A 24,035-nucleotide genomic window follows, 5' to 3' on the forward strand; every position below is an offset into this window, starting at 1 on the left:
TTCACAATGACAAAACACACAGATCTTGTCAGTGGAACCATTTGGCAACTTTTTAAAAGTAAACTTTCCATTCAGAATGTTATTGGCATCCATTTTGGTGTCTCGCGCTCGCCTTCCACTCAAAACGTAACAATAGTTGTGCCTGTTGTTTTTCCGGTCTAGCTAGATCCGGTGTGGTGTTGTAGTTTTTCTAACGTTATTAGTTGTTGCAACAGCATGTGAAAAAAACTGCAATGTTTGCTAGGCCAAAAAGAACGTTAGTCTCGCAATAAAACAATTGACGCCGTTAAAATGGGTTTGCATTAACGCCGTTAATAATGCGTTTAAATGACAGCACTAGTTAATACACTTGAATGGGTAAACTCGTCTGTGAACACATGTATTGTAATCGGGATGGTGTTTAACAATAAAAACTATAATTCCCATAATTCCACGCAACCCAACGTCATCAAAAGTCTGTGTTTACCATCCATTGTTTTGATTTAGAGGCCCCTAGCACAAAGTTAGAAATTGTACGTTTAAAGGGACAACAACTTGCTGTGAACCATAGCTACTCACCGTTTTAAACTTGAGCAGGTGTTTCATGTGCATCACTCCCTTGCTGTAGCTGGCTGGTAGCAGTGAGTCATCCTGGCCGTTAATAATTGACACCAAGTCCCACAGGTTACTGCTGCCTCTTGGAGGCTGGCACAGGATAAAGTACACACAAATGTGTTCAGAAACACACACAAACACACATGCAGCATGCACACTTACACAAAAAACAAGTAATATAATAACAAACAATCAATGTTAATTTTTAAAGCAGTATTTTAAATTTGTATATAAGAATGTACCAAAATATGTGTCTGCTGTTGAGTGTTTTGCAGGATTTGATGCACACATGGAACATATTAGATTGATTCTAGAAGGTGCTGCAGGCTGTTTAGGGTTATTTAAATGTATATATACTTTTATTTTGCCTTTCTCTGTTGTTGATGCAGTGTTCCAATACATGTAGGGAGCAACAAAAGAATGAAGCTTTACATGGCAAAATAAGAAAAAAAGAATTAGAGAAAGTGGTTGGATTATTAGTGGTTGGTTATTGTTTTAAAATTAAAAAAGTAAATTCTTAATATCTGCTTGTGTTTAAGTGTAATGCATTTGTATTGACTTTTTATCTCAATGAAAATAAAATGTCCATGTTCTTTTAGTAAAGGAGCTATATTAATGCCTTCACTTTTGCCATTGATTTACATTTTCTTTAAGTAGACATCTAATAAAGGGTGTGCACAAGAGAGCCTTTTGTTGACTTACCTTCCAATTGTATTCCAAAGTCAATTCAAATGAACCTCATGCATTTTTGTTCGTAGCAATGGAAACTCCTTACATGTGAACATTAGGAAAGCTCCTACTCATTACCATATAAATCAAATACATGTAACCTTTAATAAGCTGTTGTATACACGTTTGTATATCAAATCTGCTATTGTTCAAACATTACATCACTTGTATCTGCTAAGTGATTTTTGAGGAAAAGCCTTGAATTGCACATTAAGGCCAGAAGAGGGAGGCGCTACGGAAGCTGGATGGACTAGACTTGAGTGTGAAATATCCTCCCTCATTTCCTCTTTATAATTCAACCTCCACACAATTAATCAACCAAATGGTCTAAACTGATCTAAATATATATTGTGCAACAGAGATAACCTTAACAAATTAGGTTTGCAAAAACATTTAGTTTTATACCATGCTGATTAGATTTCCAGTTCTACGTAATGTAATATTTAATATCAACTTGGTACAGAATATAGTAGTTTTTAATAAATTATGAAAACAAAGTCCTATGTAGTTAACTTCATAGGTAAAGGGTAAACACGTATAGCAGCAGAAACCTATTACATGTTTGTACACTCAATCTGAGGCAAAATCATATCCTACTGTGTGTTGCGTACTGTAAGATGAACTGCTGAAAATGCAGACTGCATCAGAACGTGGAAAACAGTCAATCCCACATAACAAATGATGGTATCACACTGGTTTAAATGCCATATCATTACATCAAGTCATCAGCACTCACATGTAAGCATATCATATTTTAAATAATGCACAGCAGCAAAGTAAACGGACATTTTCAACTCTAGGCTTTCCTCAGCATAAAGATGTGTGGTTATGATCCCTCATAATCAACAGGCAACTTCATTTGCTAGTTGTATTATTTTTGAGCCAGCCCCCATTAGATTCCAAAGACTATCGTGTTTTGTTTGAGTATATCATTACATAACATCACCAATGATAAATAAGCATTCAGAATGTAGGTACCGAAAAGCATTCAGAGAACCAGCGGAGCTTCTTGGCCCTGATGTCAAAGCTCAGTTTATCCAACTCCTGCTTGATGTCTCGAGACACTTTACCACATAGCAATGGTGGTGAGCCCGGAACCATAGCTGTGTCTGCAGACACACACAACCAGCATAGTTAAATGAGGTTTTAGAACAGAACACTATAAAATAGAACAGAGCAGGAGTCTTTTCTTACCTGTGTTTCCTATTATCTTTTCCCAAGGCTGGTTGGTAAGGATATTCAGCAGCAGTGGAGAGATGAGGGGTGTAAGAGACCACAGCCTCACTGTACTGTCTCTGCTACAGCTGGCCATGGTGAATGGACGACTCTGATGACATGTTAAACCTAAAGACACACACAGTTAGGTTAATGCATGTGATTATAGAAATAGTGGGGTAGTATGGTGGTAGAGGGCTCAGGTTCAAAACTCGATGTTGGCAATCATACAATAACAATTCAGCAAACTAATGGACTGCAATATACCATGCCTTTTTAAAACCAATATGGTGCATGCAATCTGAGACTACAGCCGTTCATATTTAATTTGACTGAATTTACTTCCGTTTAACTAAAAGTTTTTATTTAATTTTCAATGAAGAACCTCATTCATCACATACTGTACTACTGTACTGTATTAATAATCTAGCAGGTTGTTCTTCCTATAGTTCTGTCTTACCATAGACATCAGCTCCGTGGTCGTAGACTATATCTAGACATGTGCCATCTCTTGTGTCCCACACTCTGATTGTATAATCCCAAGAACCTACAAAATAATACAACATTTTACAAAAAAATGTTAATTTTAAATTGTGCAGAGATTTTTAGCAGGCAGAGATATAAATAAATATAAACTATTTATTGGTTGTTGATTTGACATAGCAAATGTCATCAACGGCAAGACATGTACCAACATTTTACAAACATTAAGACATTCTCTTATTGTACTGTCAGTTTAAAGGTCCCATGGCATGAACATTTCACTTTATGAGGTTTTTTAACCTATATGCGTTCCCCCAGCCTGCCTATGGTCCCCCAGTGGCTAGAAATGGCGATAGGTGTAAACTGAGCCCTGGGTATCCTGCTCTGCCTTTGAGAAAATGAAAGCTCAGATGGGCCGATCTGGAATCTTGCTCCTTATGAGCTCATAAGGAGCAAGGTCCTTGAAAGAGGAGTTCAAGGTAACAAGAGCCAGGGAAGTGTTGCAATATTGAGACTCAAGCGATCCAAAGGTGGCAAAGGCTGGGAATGAAGTGGAAGGCTGAGGGGGCTGTTTGACAAGCAGTGGCAAGATTACATCACAACAGGCTGGTGGGAGTGGTAACAAGAGGCAGGGCTGGACTGCGTTCCTTTTCAACTCCCCACATTGACACCACCAAAGGGAAGGAAAGGCGCCGCCTAGTCCAGGAGGAGGTAAGAGCAGTGGTCAAGAAGGAGAGAACCTGCAGGACAGTGGGAATGAGGCAACAGGGTGCCTGGATACGATGGGAGAACGTGATCGAGAGTAAGGTGACATGGGCGGAGCTGTGGAAGGCAGAGCTACAGCGGATCAAGTTTCTCATCCAGGCGGTATATGATGTGCTTCCCAGCCCATCAAACCTTCACATATGGGGCAAAGTGGAGTCACCAGCATGTCCACTGTGCTCCAAGCGTGGAACCCTAGAGCACATTCTGAGCTGCTGCTCGAAGGCACTGGGAGAGGGAAGGTACAGGTAGAGACAGGCCATCGCTGAAGCCATTGCTGCAAGAGTTGAGTGGGCCAAACGCTCCTGCACCTCAAAGCAAGCCCTCACCTTCATCAGAGCTGGAGAGCAGCCAATTACCAGCTGCAAAAACATCTGCAGGCATCCTGGCCACTGCGAGAGACTGGAAGCTGTTGGTGACCCTGGAGCAGCAACTCAAGTTCACCGACCACATTGTGACCACCACCTTAAGACCAGATGTTGTTCTCTTGTCTGAATCCACCAAACAAGTGGTTCTGTTTGAGCTAACAGTCCCTTGGGAAGACCGCCTGGAAGAGGCCTTTGAAAGGAAGATTGCCAAGTACGAGGGCCTGTTCAGCGAGTGCCGACAAGCTGGATGGAGAGCAAGGTGTCTCCCAATAGAGGTCGGAAGCAGGGGCTTTGCAGCCCGATCCCTGTTCAGTAGTGTTAATTTCCTCAGACGAGACAAGACTAAATATGTTCGTCAACGACCTTTTTTTCCATGACTAAGACGAGACAATGACGAGACTGCGCCAATGTCCAAAAACGCTGACTAAGACTAAATTAACATGCATTATTGTTGACGAAAAAAGAAGAGACTAAAATGTTTTGCATACAATAAAAACTAAGATATATATTAATCTCTCTTCATTTTCGTCTACAATCGTCTCTACTTTTTCATTATGAGATAGAATATTCAGCTGTTACTGAGACCCGGGTGCTACGGCACCGACAGGTGCCCTAACGACCGTTATCTACCGGACCGAATAGCCTGCGCTTCTCTCTGATGCTCCTAAACGGACGTTAGAGTCAACTGAAACATCGCTGCACGGGGCGCTAGTTAACACTACACTTGGCAGCAGATAACGTTAGCCTACCATTAGCTAGCAGTTGGATTTAACACAGTTAAAATGCTGAAAGCTAAACGGTGTAAAGGTTTGTCTCTATTTCCAACACGAGACGTACGACAGTCTGCAGCTGCCGTTTTCTGAAAAACACATGTTGTCATGTCACTTGAAATACGCCTCGCCAGTTTCGTGCTGCATTTATTTTATTGTAAAATATCCTTTCCCCATGCAGTGGTTGTTTTTGTCGTTTACTGGTGAAATAAGGAAGAGGCTCAATATTTATATAACTTTATAGCATTTATTTATTTTTATAACTATTTGACTGAAATGGTTATCAGAAATAATTTATTTTAAAAAAGACTAAAATGTTTTGACTAAAACTTGAATAAAATGGCGAGACTTTTAGTCGACTAAAACTTGACTAAGATACCTTGAGTTCTCTTTTGATTAAAAAAAAAGACTAAAATGACGAGACTTTTATTCGACTAAAACTTGACTAACAAAAACTTTTGGCACAAGACTAAGACTAAGACAAAATTAACATTACTGTTCAGAGCCTTCAGTGTGTTAGGCATTGATGGAGTGAGGAGGAGAAGAGCCATCCACAATAACACTGAAGCAGCAGAGGAAGCCTCAACATGGCTATGGCTAAAGAGAGGAGATCCATGGGGGCAAAGTAGCTAGATTCGCCAACTGGACACAAGCTGGAGTCTGATCAGCCTCAGCTGGGTCGCCCGGAGGAGGGAACATCACTGAAGATGTGTCCAGTAGCATCAGTAGATGTATTTACACAGCCGTGGAACACCAGGTAGGCCTTAAACCCTTACCTTCAGTCGAGCTGCTAAGCGGTTAGTTTTTCCAGTTTTCAAATGCATGAGTAACCAAGCTCTGGCATTATCCTAGACGTAACAAGAGTAATCAAGTTTCCCCAGGGTTGGTTTAGCCAGAACAGTACCATGTAACTTTGTACTCTACTCATTTTGTACATGTTGTTGTACATGTTGTTGTAATGACTGCCACTAGAAGTGACTAAAGAGCTATATTTTACTGACAGCTCTTTTAACATTACTGATGGTGTAGGAGTCATAATAGTGAAACATTTAAATCATTTTAATCAACTACTTGTTTCGCTTGCAAATTGTACACATTATAGAGAACAAGAAAATCTAGAAAAACTGGTATGTCACTTTGTAAATTGATTAAAGAAGACATAGAATTTGATATTAAAGCTGGCGACAACTTTCATTTTATAAGAAAGCCATTTAATAGGAAACCTTATTGGAACAAAGAGTTAAAAGAATTGTGGGAATTTATGCATAAAGCAGAAAATATGTTTTTGAACTGCGTAAATAATTGTACAGAAAGAAAGAAACTATTAGAAACCTTCAAGAATAGTCAAAATAGGTTTGATAAAAGATACAGATTCTATGAAAGACGTTATCAAAACACAGTAATTAAATCTGAAGAGAATCCAAAAATCTGACCCTAAGAGATTTTGGTCAGAAATTATTAAACGAGGGCCAAGGCGTAGTTGTAAAATACCCATGGAAGTGCTGGGTTATGATGGTCATTTAGAGACTGGGCTGTCTGATATAATCATTAGGTGGGAGAAAGACTTCAATGGTCTTTTTTTAGTGAGACTTTTGACTTTGATGGGGGGTACTACGATGACATATGTCAGAGGAAAGATGTAATAGGGTTCCGTAAGTCGAGATCATTCTTGATCACATTTTTGTATTGTCTACAATTAAAACTAAAAGAATAAGTGAAAATAAGCCAACATATTTGTGGTTTATTGACAAAAAAGCTTTTGATATGATCAATAGGGATCTGTTAGCATATAAACTTATAGAGTACGGGGTAAATAGAATTTTTTATCGGGCTCTGAAGTCTGTTTATCACAAGCCCATAGCATGTGTTAGATCGAATGATCTCCACACAAACTGGTTCCCAACATCATCTGGGGTAACAGGGTGATGCTTTGTCCCCCACATTATCTGCAATTTATATACATAATTTGGCAAAGGAAATTAAAACATTGAATTGTGGGATAACGTAAAATGAAATGATAAGTATTCTTCTGTATGCGGATGACATAGTTTTAATATGCAGCGGATGCTATCCTATATTGATGATTTGTGTAATAAATGGAGAATGTTTACAATAGAAAGACAACAGAAATAATTCACTTTAGAAAACCTTTAACTACTCGCAGCATTTATGAGTTTAAAATTGGGTCACTCAAGCTGAACTTTGAAGACTTGTATAAATATCTAGGTTTCTATATTGATGAACATATGAATTTTAGAAAAGGTGTTAAGGTTCTTGCTGATTCAGTGTTGGAACCTAACAGTTATGATCAAGACTATTCTGTGAGGCCTGAAGCTTCCCCTGAGGCCAGAGAGCGGCCTGTAGGGAAGTCACCAGCCTGTGACCCCTCACTCCTAACAAAGGTGTCTCCAAAATGGAGATTGTACCTTCAAAACATGAGGAAAATGGCAGACTGGTGGAGGGCTTGAGAACTGCAACGACGAATTCTCACACCTTAGTTGAGTTCGGGATTTCTGATTGGCCGCGGCTCCTTGAACGCACCACTCGCCACCAGCAGGAGGCGGAGGGGAGATAAAAGTAGCCGGAGGTCACAGCCCGGGGCTCTTCGTGGTTTCATTGCCGTAAGAAGACACATCGTTCAGCGCTGTTCGAGAATCAACATCGTATCATTCGCTGGTCGAGTGAGACGTTTGTATTGTTCGTGATACAAAAGAGTCCTGGTGAATACGAAGCCCGTGTTACACCAAATCTGCAGAGGGGTAAATCAGCCCCGTCTCAAGGAAAAAGAGACAACGAGTTTTCTTGCAAGTCGACTGTTTCCGCGGTACGGGTCGTTAATCTCTGGCGAGAGTTAACTCAGTTTTGTTCACCGGAAAATCCGCCGGATAAGCAATGGACTGTACACCAAAAGTAAGAGGCTTTTATAGTTCTGGGCAGATTTGAGAACTAGGGTGTTTATTAATGAGTAAAAGGTATTGCTATTTTGTTTACCATTAATGTGTGATCGGACCGCTGCGTCCTATGGGCTGTTGTGAAGAATATCACTGATATATCAAGATATTGTTGAAAGTTGTGTTGAACTGTAGCTGATAACTCCTGCCGAGGAGGAATTACTGTACAAGCTGAGTCAGCTGCACGCTCGTAGAGTGTGCCGGGAAATAAAGACTCTTTACCGTTAAACAAACCTCAGATTCTGCTATAACGCCACGTTAAGTTAGAATCTCGAGTAAAACGAAGAGAGCGGTTAGTCCCATTACCCCAGAGATCAAGGTTTTAAGTGTTTGTTTCCATAAATCGTGTTTTCCCTCCTTTCTCTCTCTCTCTCTCCCTCTTTTCACTCTCACACACACACACACATACAAGCTAGCCACGTAGCTCCCGAGCTAACGCTGCTAGCTTAACCACATGTAGCTTGTATAGAGCTAACGCTTGACTTAGCATAAACGTGCGCGTTGCCTAGCAACCCCCCCTCGGCTTCTTCAGCCCCTCCTCGTGCACCCAGCACCACTATCGCCCTCTTGAGGCTAAATAGTTATGTGCAGCTCACCGGAGTAACCATTTTAGTAGTTTTGTGTTAGACTACATTTCGACACCGCCCCCTCCACTTTCACTCACTCTCTCACACACACACACACACACACACACACACACACACGGAACACGCCACACAGACACAGAGGTGTCAATTCTACATGCTGTTTTGTTTTTGCTTTGTTTTTGATTGTGATATTGTAAAAGGGTATATAAGTTTATTATTGAAGGATTGCTGATTGGCTACTGATAATTGTGACAATAAATCTTATTATACTTAAATAGCAGTTGCTTGTGTACTAATTGTAATAATTGCTGGCTGGACGGGTCTGTGCTCGAAATCACCCCTTCCTTTGAATCCTTTTAAAGGATTTTAACAGAAATGAGACTGTTCCACAGTTTGATTATTGGTCCCTGACTTACAGGGTGGTGCCCCGTTTTGATTGTTTGTCGATTTGATAAAGTTATTAATAACCATATTCATAACTTTATTAATATTGATAAAACATATTTGATAATTTGCTAATGATCAAATCTGTACCCTACGAGAGTATCCTACATCAGCATGTAGAGCTTTGGTAGGAATCATTGGTAAATGCAAGAATCTGAAAGATATACAGTAAGTTTCCAAACATATTCTAAACTATTTCAGGCTTGATTTCTCTGGGATAAACACATTCTTGGTCTTGGTCTGAAAATATATGCAAATTGGTTTGTAACTATGGGTTTGGTGAGTTGTTTCTTAAAGGAGAATTCCGGCCAATTTTTACGTTAATCTTGATCGCTATAGCTACGCGAGTACTTTCGATAGAAAAAAACCCCGACCCGAATCAGTGCAGGTAACACTGAGAAGCTGCAGCTACGTACTACAAGCGTCCCCTGAGCTAAAACGGCAGTGCTCGGGGCAAGTTTTAGAGTGCCTTTGTGCCTCTTAACAGACACAAAATGCAATTAATATGTCTGTGCCACAAGAACAGGGCCCTTACGTGTCAACAAGATGCATTTTCAACTCAGACATTGTTTAAATTCACCTACCCTGGTCCCTGTCTCGATCCTGCCAGTAGCTAGCTTGCCCTGCTAGCTAATAGCCGTTAGCTGCTAGCTGCCGTTTGGTGAGTGTATTCCGAATTCTCCTTTAATAATGAAAAGCTTCAGAAAAGCAGAATTTAATATTTGGTACAGAAACCTTTGTTTGCAGTTACAGAGATCATACGTTTCCTGTAGTTCTTTACCAGGTTTGCACACACTGCAGCAGGGATTTTGGCCCACTACTCCATAGACCACTAGACCTTCCTTCAGGTTTCCGGGTTGTTGCTGGGCAATACGGACTTTCAGCTCCCTCCAAAGATTTTCTATTGGGTTCAGGTCTGGAGACTGGCTAGGCCACTCCAGGACCTTGAGATGCTTCTTACGGCGCCACTCCTTAGTTAACTCTGGCTGTGTGTTTCGGGTTGTTGTCATGCTGGAGCCATCACCCATCTTCAGTGCTCTTACTGAGGGAAGGAGGTTGTTGGCCAAGATCTCACGATACATGGGCCCATCCATCCTCCCCTCAATACGGTGCAGTTGTCCTGTACCCTTTGCAGAAAAGCATCCCCAAAGAATGTTTCCAACTCCATGCTTCATGGTTGGGATGGTGTTCTTGGGGTTGTACTCATCCTTCTTCTTCCTCCAAACACGGTGAGTGGAGTTTAGACCAAAAAGCTCTATTTTTGTCTCATCAGACCACATGACCTTCAACCATTCCTCCTCTGGATCATCCAGATGGTCACTGGCAAACTTCAGACTAGCCTGGATATGTGCTGGCTTGAGCAGGGGGACCTTGCGTGCGCTGCAGGATTTTAATCCATGACGGCGTAGTGTGTTACTAATGGTTTTCTTTAGGGCTGCCGCTATCGATTCTTTTTGTAATCGATTAATCTAGCACTTAATCGATCGATTAATCGATTAATCGATTAATCTGATACATTTTCTTTGTGTTTTTAAACAACCAAAACTAGGGAAAAAAGCAAAGTTTTCGGAAAAAAGCAACATTTGTATTGCCTACATTGCTTACAATATCATCTCTTAAAAAACTAAACATTAATTGCATTTAAGTAAAGAATTTTTTTTTCAAATGATATCAACCTCAAACTAAGGCATATATTAAACATTACATTAAGTTGTGCAATTTAACTTTCAGAACTACAAGTTTCAACCTGACTGATCTGTATATACAGTAGGCCTAAAATATTAGTTATACTCAACCTATTTTCATTTATATATTTGATTATAATGTCACACAGCTCTGTTACACTTATGCTATTAGATCGTTGATCAGCTGTTTCTCCTTGGAAATAGAGAGAGAGAGATGTGCGCAACAATCAGCTGTTTTTCCGAAGGGATAGTCAACACGCCAGCTCTTTAGATCAGATCGTGGTCACCACTACGTATTTTCTTGTCTTTGATTTTGGTAGTTGTTGTGTTTGGTGTAGTTCTGGGCATAGTGATACTTCCTCATTTAATATTACACATAATATATTTTGGACTCCTTCCCAAAATATTCTTATTTATGTGCAGTACCATAACATATGTAATAAAGTTCTTCTTTCTCCACAGCCATGCCTGCACAAGTCTGACATTATTTGGGTTCATTTTATTCAGCTTCTGTTAAGACAAAAAGATTACTGAGAAGTTAAGCTACTCGCTTCTTGCTTACCTGCAGTAGCCTGTTGGTACTCCAAAAATAATTAAATTAAATTAAATTTATTTAACAAGGGTGTAAAGGCTAAGCCTGAAACTTAAAGCCACTGAGGGGCTGCTAGACAGGCTAATATCAAATGGCTAATGATTAAGCTGACGCGCTTGCTGTATAAACCTCTCTGTAGAATTGAAATAACAGACTCCAATAGTGCTCACTGCGTTTTATGGACATTTATTGCTCATTACAATGGTCTTCAAATAAACATGCAAAAATCCATATGTGTCCATCAAGCTCATAAACAAACATTGCATACATCCACATAGCAATGCAATCAAAAACTTAATGTTACGGTGCATCTGGGTTCCAGAGGCGCCGGAATTACCTTTCCTGCAGCAAAGGTAGATATTCTTGTACCCATCGTTTCCAGATCAGAGAGGTACTGAACTTGCTTCCATCAATTCAGGTGGCAATGATGGTTTTCCTTTCATGAGGAGAATATGGTTGGGAGTTAGTGTCTCAAGATCATTTGGATCATCTGACAGCTTGGTGATAGGCCTATCGTTCGAAATGGTTTCAGCTTCACACATGACTGTATGAAGCCCATCATCCTCCAATATCCGCTGTCGAAGAACAGAACTGAGAATCCTTCTTACCATGCGGATTACACGCTCCCAGACGCCACCATTACGTGAGCCTGCTGGAGGATTAAAACACACCTTGACTCCATGTTGCTGCAACACCTCTTGAATCTGTGATTTAGAGTTGCCAGGGGCTCCCTTAGCTCTTTCTCCACTCCTTTGAAGTCTTTTGCATTGTCAGACTGGATGTGAGCAACGTTACCTCTCATGCATTAACGCATGCATCTGTATCCAGAGAAGTTGTCACTTCCAGATCCTCTGCTTGCCAGACAGGTGAATATCACTCCGGGCCCTATCTTGCACTCTGGGCAATTGCCTTTGTACACTGACGCATGTATCATTCCTATTTTGCACCTGACGCACAGCGGACTTTTCCCTCCACAGACGCACATTGGTAAATTAGGGAATGTATTTGCGCTCCCGGGGGCGGTCCAGCAAAAAGAGGAGGCGTGTTCCGGCGCAAAAGTTCCCTGGTGCTATTCTGCAGTTCCAGAAAACAATTCCACCACAGACCAGGAAAAACCTGGTCTAAAGTCAGTGGTGCTAGTCTAAAGTCAGTAGCGCGTTATTCAGATGCTATTTTAGGGGCGCATGATTGGCCCTAATGTAGCGTGAAAAAGAAAAATATTACTGAAAATGCGCTTTAGGTGTTTGGATAGATCAGGAGGCACTTTACAGTACAGTCCTCAAAAAGTCGCAGCATTCTTTGTGGCTTGTTGTGTTTTACACAACATTTCCATGAATTATGGATATGTTGATGACATAAATGAGGAAATATTAGAGGACTTAAGGAGATGTGATGTTGAACTACAGTGGGATTGGACACTCGATGCGCTCCTGGTAGAGCGGGTGGACGGAGATGGAGTGGGGGGAGGAGGAAGGGGCACAACAGGTGCAGGTGGTGCGTTTGGAGGCCCACGCTCCATGGCTGCAGCAATCCTATCCAGACTTGAGGAGATGCGCCCGAGAGGCCGCAGCAACATTGCCACCCGGTCAAGACAGGCATTTATTACTTTTCCGCATCCCGGACAGCTCCCGCTGGCGTGCGCCAGGCAAATCCGCCATCAAAATAGCAATCTGCCATGGAACAAGCGCGCCTGCTCTTAAAGGGAATGTGAGATGATGCTCTGATTGGTTATTTTCACGTTACGCCCAAACCACACCTAGCTACTTCAGACCAACCCATTTTAGATTTGCGTCGGGCGCAAGAGTCATTTATCCTGCCGGTATAATAGCAACAGCGCCCGAAATCCGCCCACAAAGCTACTTGCATTTCACGTTTGATACTTGCGTTTCAGATTGTTAAAATAGGGCCCTCCATAGCACTTGGGTGGAAGATCAGAAAAAATCCTCTCTTTTGGCAAATCTGCCATCTTTTGCTCCACCATTCTGCTGTTGTATCTTCTACAGAAGGAACATTCTGTTATGATTTTCCTCACAGCTGAGTTGGCCCTTTAACCCAGTCTTTCCTCCTCAGCGTGGATAGTGTACAGTTACGGCCACTATGGGCAGAGTGGCTTTGTGTTGATCCTTTTAAGAGGATGCGTGGTGTAATATCCTTGATCAGGGAAAGGAAAGACGGACAGTTGGGATGGATGTTATCTGGATTTAATGAACACTTGGGTGGGCATTACACAAGCTTGGTGGTCTCTTAATACAACAACTGCACAACAGCCTTGAACCACACCCCCATGTCCCAGATGAACACCTACTGCCACCTGGGGACACACTCAGTATGACATATATAACACCTCCCATGTACTACATTCCTCCCCCCTTAAGCCAATACCTTTTACCAGTGGAACAACATTCCCACCGTAAACATTTCTTACACAAAATCCATTAACATGCGTCAGTCACTCCTAATTAATTCTGACACTGAAACAAAGTAAATAATGTGTAAACACTCTTCATGCAACCACAACTCTAAACCACAATCAACTTTTTATTTTTTTATTTTATTTGTTTCATACTTTAACACTCATAGTCCTTCAAATAACTGGGCTTCGACACAGGTCTCACCGACCGGCATGCAATTACAGTCGAAGGCGGTGACTGCCTTGAAGTACCTGGAGGATGAATGTCTATTACGGCTGGTTTGGCATTTTCTGCAGCCGGTTCTGCCACGTCCTGTGTTTCTTCTTCTGGAACTCAGCGGTTTCCCTCAGGAATGGAACTCGCTGCCGCTGCAGAAGCTGCCTCTGAAGATTCAGGCAGTCCTCCGAACTTGCCAATATCTGGTCAACGTGTACAGACACGTTGCACAATGCTGCCATCTCCTAGCATGACCTTGTAGGAGACAGGACCAGTCATCTTGGTTATGAAGCTGGGGATCCACTTAGGTCCATGACTGAAATTCCTCGTGATCACTGCGTCTCCCTCCTGGAAACTTCACCCTGAAACTTGCTTGTCATGATGTTTCTTTTGAATGCTCTGTTTCCGTTCCATCTTGATTCTGCGGTCCGGATGAATCAGGTCCAACGTTGATCTTAACTTCCTTCCTTGTAACTTTTCCGCAGGCGACAGCCCAGTGGTGGACTGTGGTGTAATGCGGTAACTAAACAGCACTCTTGACACTTTAGTGGTCAGGCTTCCGACACCTGCCTTCTTCATCATTGACTTGAATGTCTGGACTGCACACTCAGCACAACCATTGGAGGAAGCATGATAAGGAGCAGAAATGATGTGTTCGATCCCATTTTTCTGCATGAATTCTCTGAACTCCGCACTCACAAAACATGAGCTATTATCTGACACAATTGTCTCTGGAATGCCATGATTGCTAAAACTCTTCCTTAGATATTCAGTCGTGATGGCTGACGTTGCGGTCGTTACAGGGTAAGCATCCATCCATTTGAAATCAGCGTCCATCAAGATCAAAAACATGTGTCCCATAAAAGGTCCCACATAGTCAATGTGTAACCTTTGCCACGGTTTGCTCGGCCACTCCCAGGGATGCAGTGGTGCTGGAGTTGGCGAGTTGCGGTGTTCTTGGCATGCAACACATCTTTTAGCTACAGCTTCAATGTCTGCATCCAACTTCGGCCACCAGAAGTAGCTTCGCACTAAAACTTTCATTCTAGTAATGCCAATGTGCCCGTGATGTAGCTGCTGTACCAAGGCATCCCGCCCTGGCGGTGGCACCACTACGCGAGACCCCCACTGTACACATCCATCTTGCACACTTAACTTTGTTTTCCTCACAGCATATGGTTGGAAAGCTGGTTCCCTGACTTGTGGCGGCCAACCATGTTGAATGAACTGTGCCACTCTGGACAACACAGGATCTCTGCTTGTCCATCTGCTCATTTCCGCTGCCAACACAAGGGTCACATTCTCCATCATCAGCACTTGTTCCTCTTGCTCTTCCTTGACGGACTGCTGAGGCAGAGGGAGTTGACTCAATGCATCTGCGTTGTTATGGTATTTACCTGGCTTGTAAACAGTCTATGCTCTCAAGGTTACTGCCCATATTTTTGGCGTTCATAATGCAACACATCGGACGACTGCATGAGTTGCTTAGACTCCTCAAAAGCTCTCTCCTGTTCTGCCTCCCATTTCCAGGTGGTTTCCTTTCTTAACAGTACATGTAAAGGCGATAATAATGTTGACAGGTTTGGCAGGAACTTGTTGTAGTAGTTGAGCACCAGGTACGCTCTCAGTTCTGTGACATTGGTCGGAGCGGGTGCTTCTTGTATTGCCCTGACCTTATGTGGCAACGGATGAAGACCAGAGGCGTCCACCTTATGTCCAAGGAACTCTGCTTCCTGTTCCATGAACACACATTTGTTGCATTTTAGGTGAAGACCAGCTTCCTCTCCTGTGTTAGCACCTGGTTCAATGTTGCAAGGTGGTCTTGGTCGCTCTGGCCCGTCAGTAAAATGTCATCCAAATAGACAGCCACATTCGGGATGACAGCCACCAGACTCTCCATCAGTTGTTGGAATATGGCTGGAGGAGACCCCAAATGGAAGACGATTCACCTGAAACAGACCTTTGTGTGTATTAATAGTGACATATGGCTTGGATGACTCATCAAGTATCACTTGCTGATACGCATGGCTCAGGTCTAGTTTACTGAACTTTTTGCCGCCTGACAACTTCTCAAACAAGTCCTCCAATTTTGGTACTGGGTACAGCTCGACACTTGGTTGACCGTGAGTTTATAATCTCCACAGAAATAATAATATATATATATATAATCTCTGCACCGAATCATCAGGCTTTAACACAGGCACAATCGGTGCGGCCCACTCTGAGAACTTCACTGGCTCAATAATCCCTTGGTTTGGGAGTCTCTCCAACTCCATCTCCACCTTCTTCCTCATAGCATAGGACACTGGCCTGGGTTTATAGAACTTTGGACCCACGCCTTCTTTTAACATACATTTTTGCTGGTGGGCCTCTCCAGGTTCCCAGTTCCAGTTTTGAGTTGAGAGGATAAATCCGTTTTTGTGGTTGAGCCACTTGTTGCCAACTAGCCTCCTGTGGCTGCTTAACATTTGGTGCTGGGTTAGTTGCTGGCAATGACCAATCCTTATTTGGTTGCGGTTTGTTCTGATGTACTGGCTGTTACTCCTTTGCTTTCAGCTCATTTGCAGTTCATTTTTGTGTGTGTGCCTTTTTTAGGTAGAAATTCATTGCGTTTGAAACACTTTGCACATCTGTAAAACTGCTAATTTAGCAGTGGATGCTTCTGGCAAAAGCTTCCAGCTCCAGCTGTTCTTTTTGCCTTTTTAGCTTTTGCTGTTGCTCTTCCAAAGCCTGTATTTTCTTTAAAGCAGTGCAGCTCTGTCTGCCTTTTCCTTGACTCTGGCAGTGCTTAATTTTCAACTGCACACACTCTTTTTTCTTGTGTTTGCTTGCATCATTTGAAACACTGTCCTCTCGATTTGCAACGTAATAATTGCTAATCTTAAATGCATGTCATGCTTTTTCTTTTCATCATCAGGTAGCAAACCCATTAAAGAACCATTAACACCCTTTCTTTAATCAAGAAAGTCAAGTCAATTGTCATTTATCTTCGACCACCAATGCATTGGATTTATGCCCCGACTAGTGTGCACTCAAACAAAACAAAAAAATGGCCATTGATAGTGTGTAGCGCTACTAATACCCAGCCCGGTCTCATGGAAGTTCGTGTAAATGTGACATTATTTGAATCTATTGATACGTGTTCACGGAGACGTTTTTGTCGTTTCTTACGAAAACACGAAAATGTAAAGTAATGTATTTCAATGGGAAGCATATTTTGTGGCCACAGCACGAAATTGTAGGGAGTAATATAAAAAGCCGAAAATCCGCGTAGGGAGGTTGGTCGGGGTGGTGGATGGGTCAAACAACACAGGACTTTCACCCGGGCGAGTGGGTTTCCCGGGGATGGCGTCCCTACGTGTGCCTTTTTGTCCCGCGTGTTACTGTGGCGCGTCTCCCGGCGTTTACAGCGCCCTTTCCCTGCCGTTTAAGGCGCCTTTCCCCGTAAGTTTTTCCTAAACCCAACCTCCGCCATCCCGTTATTGTGGCATTTTGTCCCGCGTGTTACTGTGGCGCGTCTCCCGGCGTTTAAGGCGCCCTTTCCCCGTAAGTTTTTTCCTAAACCCAACCTCCGCCATCCCGTCTCGCGGGCGCCTCCCGGCTTATGGAGCGTCCTTCTCGGCTGCCTCATCCAGTGGGTCCCCAGTGGGCCGCCTTGCGGGCCGCTGGGAGCCGGCATCCGGCGTCCTCTTGCTGATAATATCAGCTGAAAGCTATAGCTGACTCCAGTAAACAGATGTCCATTTCTAGCAGCTTCCGACATCTATCACCGGCGCTGCAATATATCTCTTCCAGTTTTCTTAAGGAAAGTTTTTGACTTGATGTAATGGCTAAGCCTACAACTTGAAGCCACTGAGGGGCTGCTAGACGGGCTAATAACAAACAGTCTATGACTTAGCCGACTGTACATATGTGTCCATCAAGCTCAATACATTTTATAGATCCACATGAGCATTGCGGTGCGTAGCAATTCCATGCAGTCAAGAACTATTTGTGCTCCTCCGACTAACAGCACACCTATTGCCTGTTGAAAGGTTTCTACCCAAATAGATGTTTAGATGTTTTTATGAACATGTTAAAAATAAAAATAAAAGATAAATAAGTACAAGCAAGAAAACCAACAAAACAAAATACTAACAAAATGCAAACATATCTTCATAAATTATTGTAAATGATTCAAATAAGGATTTCCATGTTCAAAAAGGAGTAGGAAGAAGTTACTTTTCTACTTTAGTTATATACAAACAATTAAATTATTCACTTATTTATACATGTATACTTACACATACATGCCTACTTATAGGCACATATACACATGCATACCCAATTACATATTCATACACACATCCATACACATTATTTTTTTCTTTTTCTTTTCCCACTGTCACCTAAGACTCAAAGCGCAATAGTGACACCTAGTGGACAATTTGTATCCTACACACAAAATACATGAAAATGGCTCTTACAAAGGGGACAGTGCAAATTAATAAAACACATGATTATAAATATTTTTTTAAATATCTGTTGGCCTGTTCAGTCTACATTGGATAGACTCATACACTTGACAATCAAGAACACAAGAAGCTCAACAGTATGGACAATGATCACAAAACAGCTTGTATAAAAAAAGAGAATTGAAAAATTAAAAAATACTTTAAGTGACATACCTGAAATGAGAAGGTAAGGAATCTCCGTGTTCCACATCAAGCCTCTGACAGGAGCTGTATGACCACTTAGGACATTGATACACGCATCCTGTGTGTAATCCCATATACGAACAGTCCTGCAGTGTACAGACAGACACACAGGGTTTCTCTTTTAATTAATTTTAAATGATTACTTAAAGGCCTACTTCAGGCCTGCCTGTTTTCTTTACTATATAAAATGCAGGTATATTCACAAATGTGACTTAAGAGTTTGATAAACTCTCCTGTCAAACACAACAAAGTGTTTAACCATCTTACACATTTAAACACTAGACTCACCTTATGCCATCAGATCACCTTAAGCTCTGGTGGGCCAACTCTACCACTCCTCAATCTCAAGTAAGGCCCGGGGGGGTTGCAATTCTTATTCACAAATCAGTGCCGTTCTCCTTGACCAAAGTGGTGTCTGACACCAATGGGTGCTATGTTATCGTCACAGGTAAAGTAGGAGGAAATAGCCTGATTTTGGCAAATGTGTATGGCACACTGACTTGAACTCTCACCAACTCATCCTTGGTGGTGATTTCAATTGCTGTCTTGACCCTTTGCTTGATCAATCGTCCAGTAAGCCCACTGTTCTATCCAAATCATCAAGGATGATAAAAAAGAAAAAAACATCCATGGGTGGGAAAAAAACCATCCACCTAAAAACCATGGATGCAAAAACCTTCACTCCTACCTCCCTGTTATCCTAAAGAGAATTTTCTTTTTTGATATTTATGGAGCAATATGCAGTCACAGATGCCTGGCGCTTTCTCAATCATGGTACGAGACAGTTTTCATTCTTCTACCCTGTCCATGGCACATTCTCCCACATTGATTACTTTCTCATTGATCGCCATCTCCTCCCATCTGCCAGTTTATGCTCCTACAACCCCATTGTGATATCAGACCATGAAACAGTGGTTGTTGACATCTCTCTCCCTGGTAGATCTGTGTCACGTTCCCCCTGGCGCTTCAATTCTTTATTGCTTTCTGACCCAAACTTTGTTATGACTCTTCGTGATCGCATCGATCTTTTCATTTCTACTAATTTAAACCCAGATACATCAGCAGCAGCCATCTGGGAGGCATACAAAGCCTACCTGCGAGGAGAGATAATATCTTACTCTGCTTATCAGAAAAAGATCACCTCTGAGAAAAGTACTAGCCTCGCTAAAAATATATCAGAACTTTAGTCAAAATGTGTGGTCATGACCAAAAGAACGAGATCCAGGGTACAAGCGGCCAAAATGGGTTTCCTCAGGAGAGTGGCTTCCTTAGGGATAGGGTGAGAAGCTCAGGTAATCAATAATCTTTTCAGATACTTCTATGCCACGTGATACACCTCTGAATGCGTAGCCGATGAGACACAGTATGAACAATTTTTCAATTCCTTAGAGATTCCCTCTATTGACAGTGCAGCGTTGTCTAAACTTGATGAACCCTTTACGATTGGTGAACTTAGAAGCGCTTTAATGCTGATGCAGAGTGGTAAGTGCTCAGGCCCTGACGGTCTCCCGGCTGAATTTTATAAGACATTCTCAGATCAATTAGCTTCAATTTTACTTAACATGTTTAATGAGTCTATGCAAAATGGCATACTTCCCCCACATTAACACAGACCACCGTCTCTCTCCTCTTAAAAAAAGAGAAACAAAGACCCACTTTCCTGTGGTAACTACTGCCCTATCTCTCTGCTAAGTGCAGATGTGAAGTTCTTGGCCAAAATGCTGGCTAGGCATCTGGAGTATGTTCTACCAGCTATTGTCTCTGCAGACCAAACAGGGTTTAAAGACATTCTTTTCATAACGTCAGGGTGATATGATCTATGCACCCACACCCTCCGTCACCCCTGAAGTGGTCATTTCCATGGCTGCAGAAAAGACATTTAACCGTGTAGAATCGTCCTACCTGTTCTCTGTGTTCATTCATATCATGGATTAGGCTTCTGTACATGTCCCCCCAAGCCTGTGTTCGTACAAATAATGACTATTCTGACAACTTTCCCCTCAAGTGTGGGACCCGTCGAGGCTGCCCACTCTCTCCACTCTTATTCGCCATTGCCATTTAACTGCTGGTGGTGGCCCTAAGGTCCAGTCGGATACCAGGTATCTCAAGGGGTGGCGTCAAACATAAAGTGTTCTTGTATGCGGATGAGCTCTTACTCTTTGTCTCTGATTTAGACAGAGCTATCCCCCTTGTCTTAAACTTACTGAAAGAATTTGGGCAAATTTCAGGCTATAAACAGAATTTTCATAAAGTGAATTAATGCCGATTAATGCTGCAGCCATAGCATATCCACTATCTGACCTGCCTTTCAAAACATCTCCTGAACATTTTAAATAATTGGGTATCTGTATAACTAAAAACTACTCTGACTTATATAAATGTAATTTCTCCCCTCTTCTGGCTAGATCTCCAGTCTATGGAACAAGAAGGCCCCTAGAATAAAAAAATACACTTTACAAAAACCTAAGGACCTGGGTGGGCTGGTCCTCCACAACTCCTCAAAAATCAGAGCTATGTTATACTGTTGCTGCACTAATAACCAACCCCACCCTGGCTACAGGTTGAGGAGGCCTCATGTGGCTCCTTACAATTAACCCTTACTTAAAAGGTACCATATCAAGAATTTACAATACTCTTCTTACGCACCAATCCTCAGCGTCTGATGCCCCACGCGCTGCATGGTTGGCTGATCTTAACATAGAGATAGGCCCTGCGGTCTGGGAGCATGCTCTGAAATGGGTCCACTCATCTTCTGCCTGCGCCCGTCATGGAGTCTTACAATGCAAAGTAGTGCACAGAGTCCACTGGTCCAAAAGTAAGCTAGCTCGTATTTACCCAGGCTGTGACAGGTGCCACCTAGGACCAGCCAGTCTTGGCCACATGTTCTTGAACTGTCCCACCCTTGCGTCGTTCTGTAAGGGAGTTTTTGACACTCAGCCATCACATCTGCCAACATCTGCCCCTCACCATTAGCTGCCCTGTTTGGTGTCCTACCTGTCAACCTCTCGCTATCATCCTACTTTTGTGAACTTGTGGCCTTTCTCACACTCTTAGCGAGGCGTGTCATATTGCTACATTGGAACCCCCCGACGCCCTCCCATTCTCAATGGATTAGGGATTCCCTTTATTGTATGACACTGGAAAAAATTAAGTACTCTTTGCGTGGTTCCTCTGCCAAGTTCTATAAGGTCTGGGAACCCTTTATAAACCCTTTATAAATGTCAAGTCTCTTCAGACACCGCCACCATTGATTAATTTGCCACAACCATGCACCAATGCCCTGCATCAACTAGTCTAACTGCCATATTAGCAGCATGCAGCGCTACCACTTTTCTTTATATATATATATATATATATATATATATATATATATATATATATATATATATATATATTTATCATCATTTATTATATTAGAGAGTGTGAATGTGGGTGAGCAAAGGCATGTGTTTCTAAAACATTATTTGCCATTGTAAGCATTTAAAGCCTGATATAATTGGTCTATTCTGTTGTTTTGTTTTTTGTCTTTGTATAAGTTTTCCTTAGTTGTCTGTTTGATTTGGGAAAGGGAGGGTGGGGGTGGGTGGGTAGAGTTTGATAAATCATTATTGTAGATCATAATGCAAAAAGGAATGTTGTCTTGCTGTGCTAGACATTACTGATGTAATTACATTTTTAACAACATCTGAAATAATGAAATAACTTTGCTGTCTAAAGATAGTGCATGGAAAAGACAAGTCAATCCATTTAAAAAAATCATGAATCGAACTTTGAATCAGTGACTGGTATTTACATTATTGTAACATACAATAAGAGAGCCTCAAAGACTGTACTAATAATAAAAAATAATTAGCAAAAAGGTTGTTAGCAATGGGACTGGCTCCTCCACATTGGAAGATTTTCAACCCATTTTCAGCCCTCAACATGTTGATAAGACCCAATGTCCACATTTTGTAATTCACACGTTTACTTTATATGCATATAATATTATGTTTAATTGCCTTATTTGATTCCTTCTTTTTGTTTTCATTTGTTTTTGTCCTCCCCACAAAAAAGACCCTATAGGTCGTTTGTACAAACACCTTACTACGAAACACATTTAAGTTAATAGTGGCAGCAACCTCTAGTGGCTGTAGTAGGAACAAAGGACGAAGTCAGTGGATAATATAAAAAGTGACAAAGAGTAGAGAGGAGGTTGGGGTCGATCGATAGGTCAAACAGACACAGGACTTTGACCAGAATCTGGTTCTGGTTGGTTTGAAAGAGAAGTTGGAAGAGGGCAAACCGAAGATATGTGTGAGGAACATCATTGTCGTGGCTCTGGGCGTGCCGGTGGATCAAGCACAGCTACGGAGAGTGCATCGGGTCCCCGGTGGACCAGTGGTGGATGAAAATTGCTCACTGAGACCTATTGTCATCCGCTTCTTGTGCTTCTTGGAGAAGGAGAAAGTGTTTGCTGCTGCAAAACGGAAGTATAGGGAAGGGCAAGGAGTGGAGTGGAAAGGGTGCAGGCTTTCTTTTTTCCAAGATCTACCACAGGAGTGGGCGGAGAGGAGGAAGAAGTTTTCGGAGGTGAGGGAAAAGTTACACTCTCTGGACGTGCGGTTTACAGTGGCACCAAATGTGCTTCACCTGGAAAGGAAAGAGGATGAGATTTGATGATCACCGCAAAGCACTGGCATTTCTGAATAAAGAGGCTGCCTCCAGCGCCGGCAACGCGCAGGATGGAGAAGAGCAAGAATAAATATGCCAAATGGATGACGGACTGTTCACAGGCTGCCCGATGACGGCTTTGTTTGTGAGACATAAGGGAAGGACGTGTTGAAACATGGAAGACCAGTATCATGGGAGGAGGGAATGTGTTCATACTGACCTGTGGGAAACAGTAAATAGGTAAATGTATATGTTCTAAGTGGGGTGGTATAAGTTTGTTTACTGTGAAAGATAAACAAAGACGGCACTGAGTTTCATCAAGGGGGGTTGTAGGTGGCAGTCCGATGCCACCTGTTGGAAAGCATTGGCAAAAAGGATAGTAGTTCTGAATAATGGTGTGAGTGGGTTAGCGAGGGGGGGGGGGTTCTTTGGTTGGTCATTGAACGCAACTCACAGACCAGTTGAGGTATTTTTTTCTCTTTAGGATAACAGGGAGGTAGGAGTGAAGGTTTTTTGCATCCATGGTTTTTAGGTGTATGTTTTTTTTTTGGTTTTGTGGAAGAGTGTTTTGTGTGCAAAATGTGGGGCATATTATATATTGTTGTTTTATTTTTGTTTGGTAAGGTTGGCAGTTGGACAACACCCTAAATGGTTAGTATTAAGTGATTTGATTGATTATATAATGTATAGGTTTTGGATAACTCAATACGATGGAGTATAAATGGGCTTAATTTGGTAAGGGGTATTAGTTGGAATATAAATGGATCACATAACCCTGCTAAAAGGAAGAAATGTTTGTCCTATTTTAGATTTCAACAAGCAGATGTGGTCCTGTTACAGGAGACACATCTGGTGGATACAGAAATAGCTAAATTTAA

At 42.0% G+C, this 24,035-nt stretch overlaps 1 protein-coding gene across 5 annotated transcripts in view; it reads right to left on the reverse strand.

The window, feature by feature from the left end:
• Positions 1-24,035, reverse strand: part of wdr17 (WD repeat domain 17) — a 168,042-nt gene that overhangs the window by 76,832 nt on the left and 67,175 nt on the right. For all 5 annotated transcript variants that reach the window (XR_003694233.1, XM_028596955.1, XM_028596948.1 and 2 more), the window contains 5 exons: positions 18,475-18,590; positions 2,999-3,085; positions 2,518-2,667; positions 2,302-2,432; positions 559-684 (listed from right to left, as the gene is read on the reverse strand). Coding sequence is in view for 4 of the 5 variants with exons in the window: in XM_028596955.1 (XP_028452756.1) it covers positions 559-684; positions 2,302-2,432; positions 2,518-2,667; positions 2,999-3,085; positions 18,475-18,590 (610 nt within the window). In the remaining variant the exon portion in view is untranslated. The remainder of the gene's footprint in view (positions 1-558; positions 685-2,301; positions 2,433-2,517; positions 2,668-2,998; positions 3,086-18,474; positions 18,591-24,035) is intronic.

The sequence above is a fragment of the Perca flavescens genome, chromosome 2 (genome assembly GCF_004354835.1).
Source record: "Perca flavescens isolate YP-PL-M2 chromosome 2, PFLA_1.0, whole genome shotgun sequence".
Classification (NCBI taxonomy): Eukaryota; Metazoa; Chordata; class Actinopteri; order Perciformes; family Percidae; genus Perca; species Perca flavescens.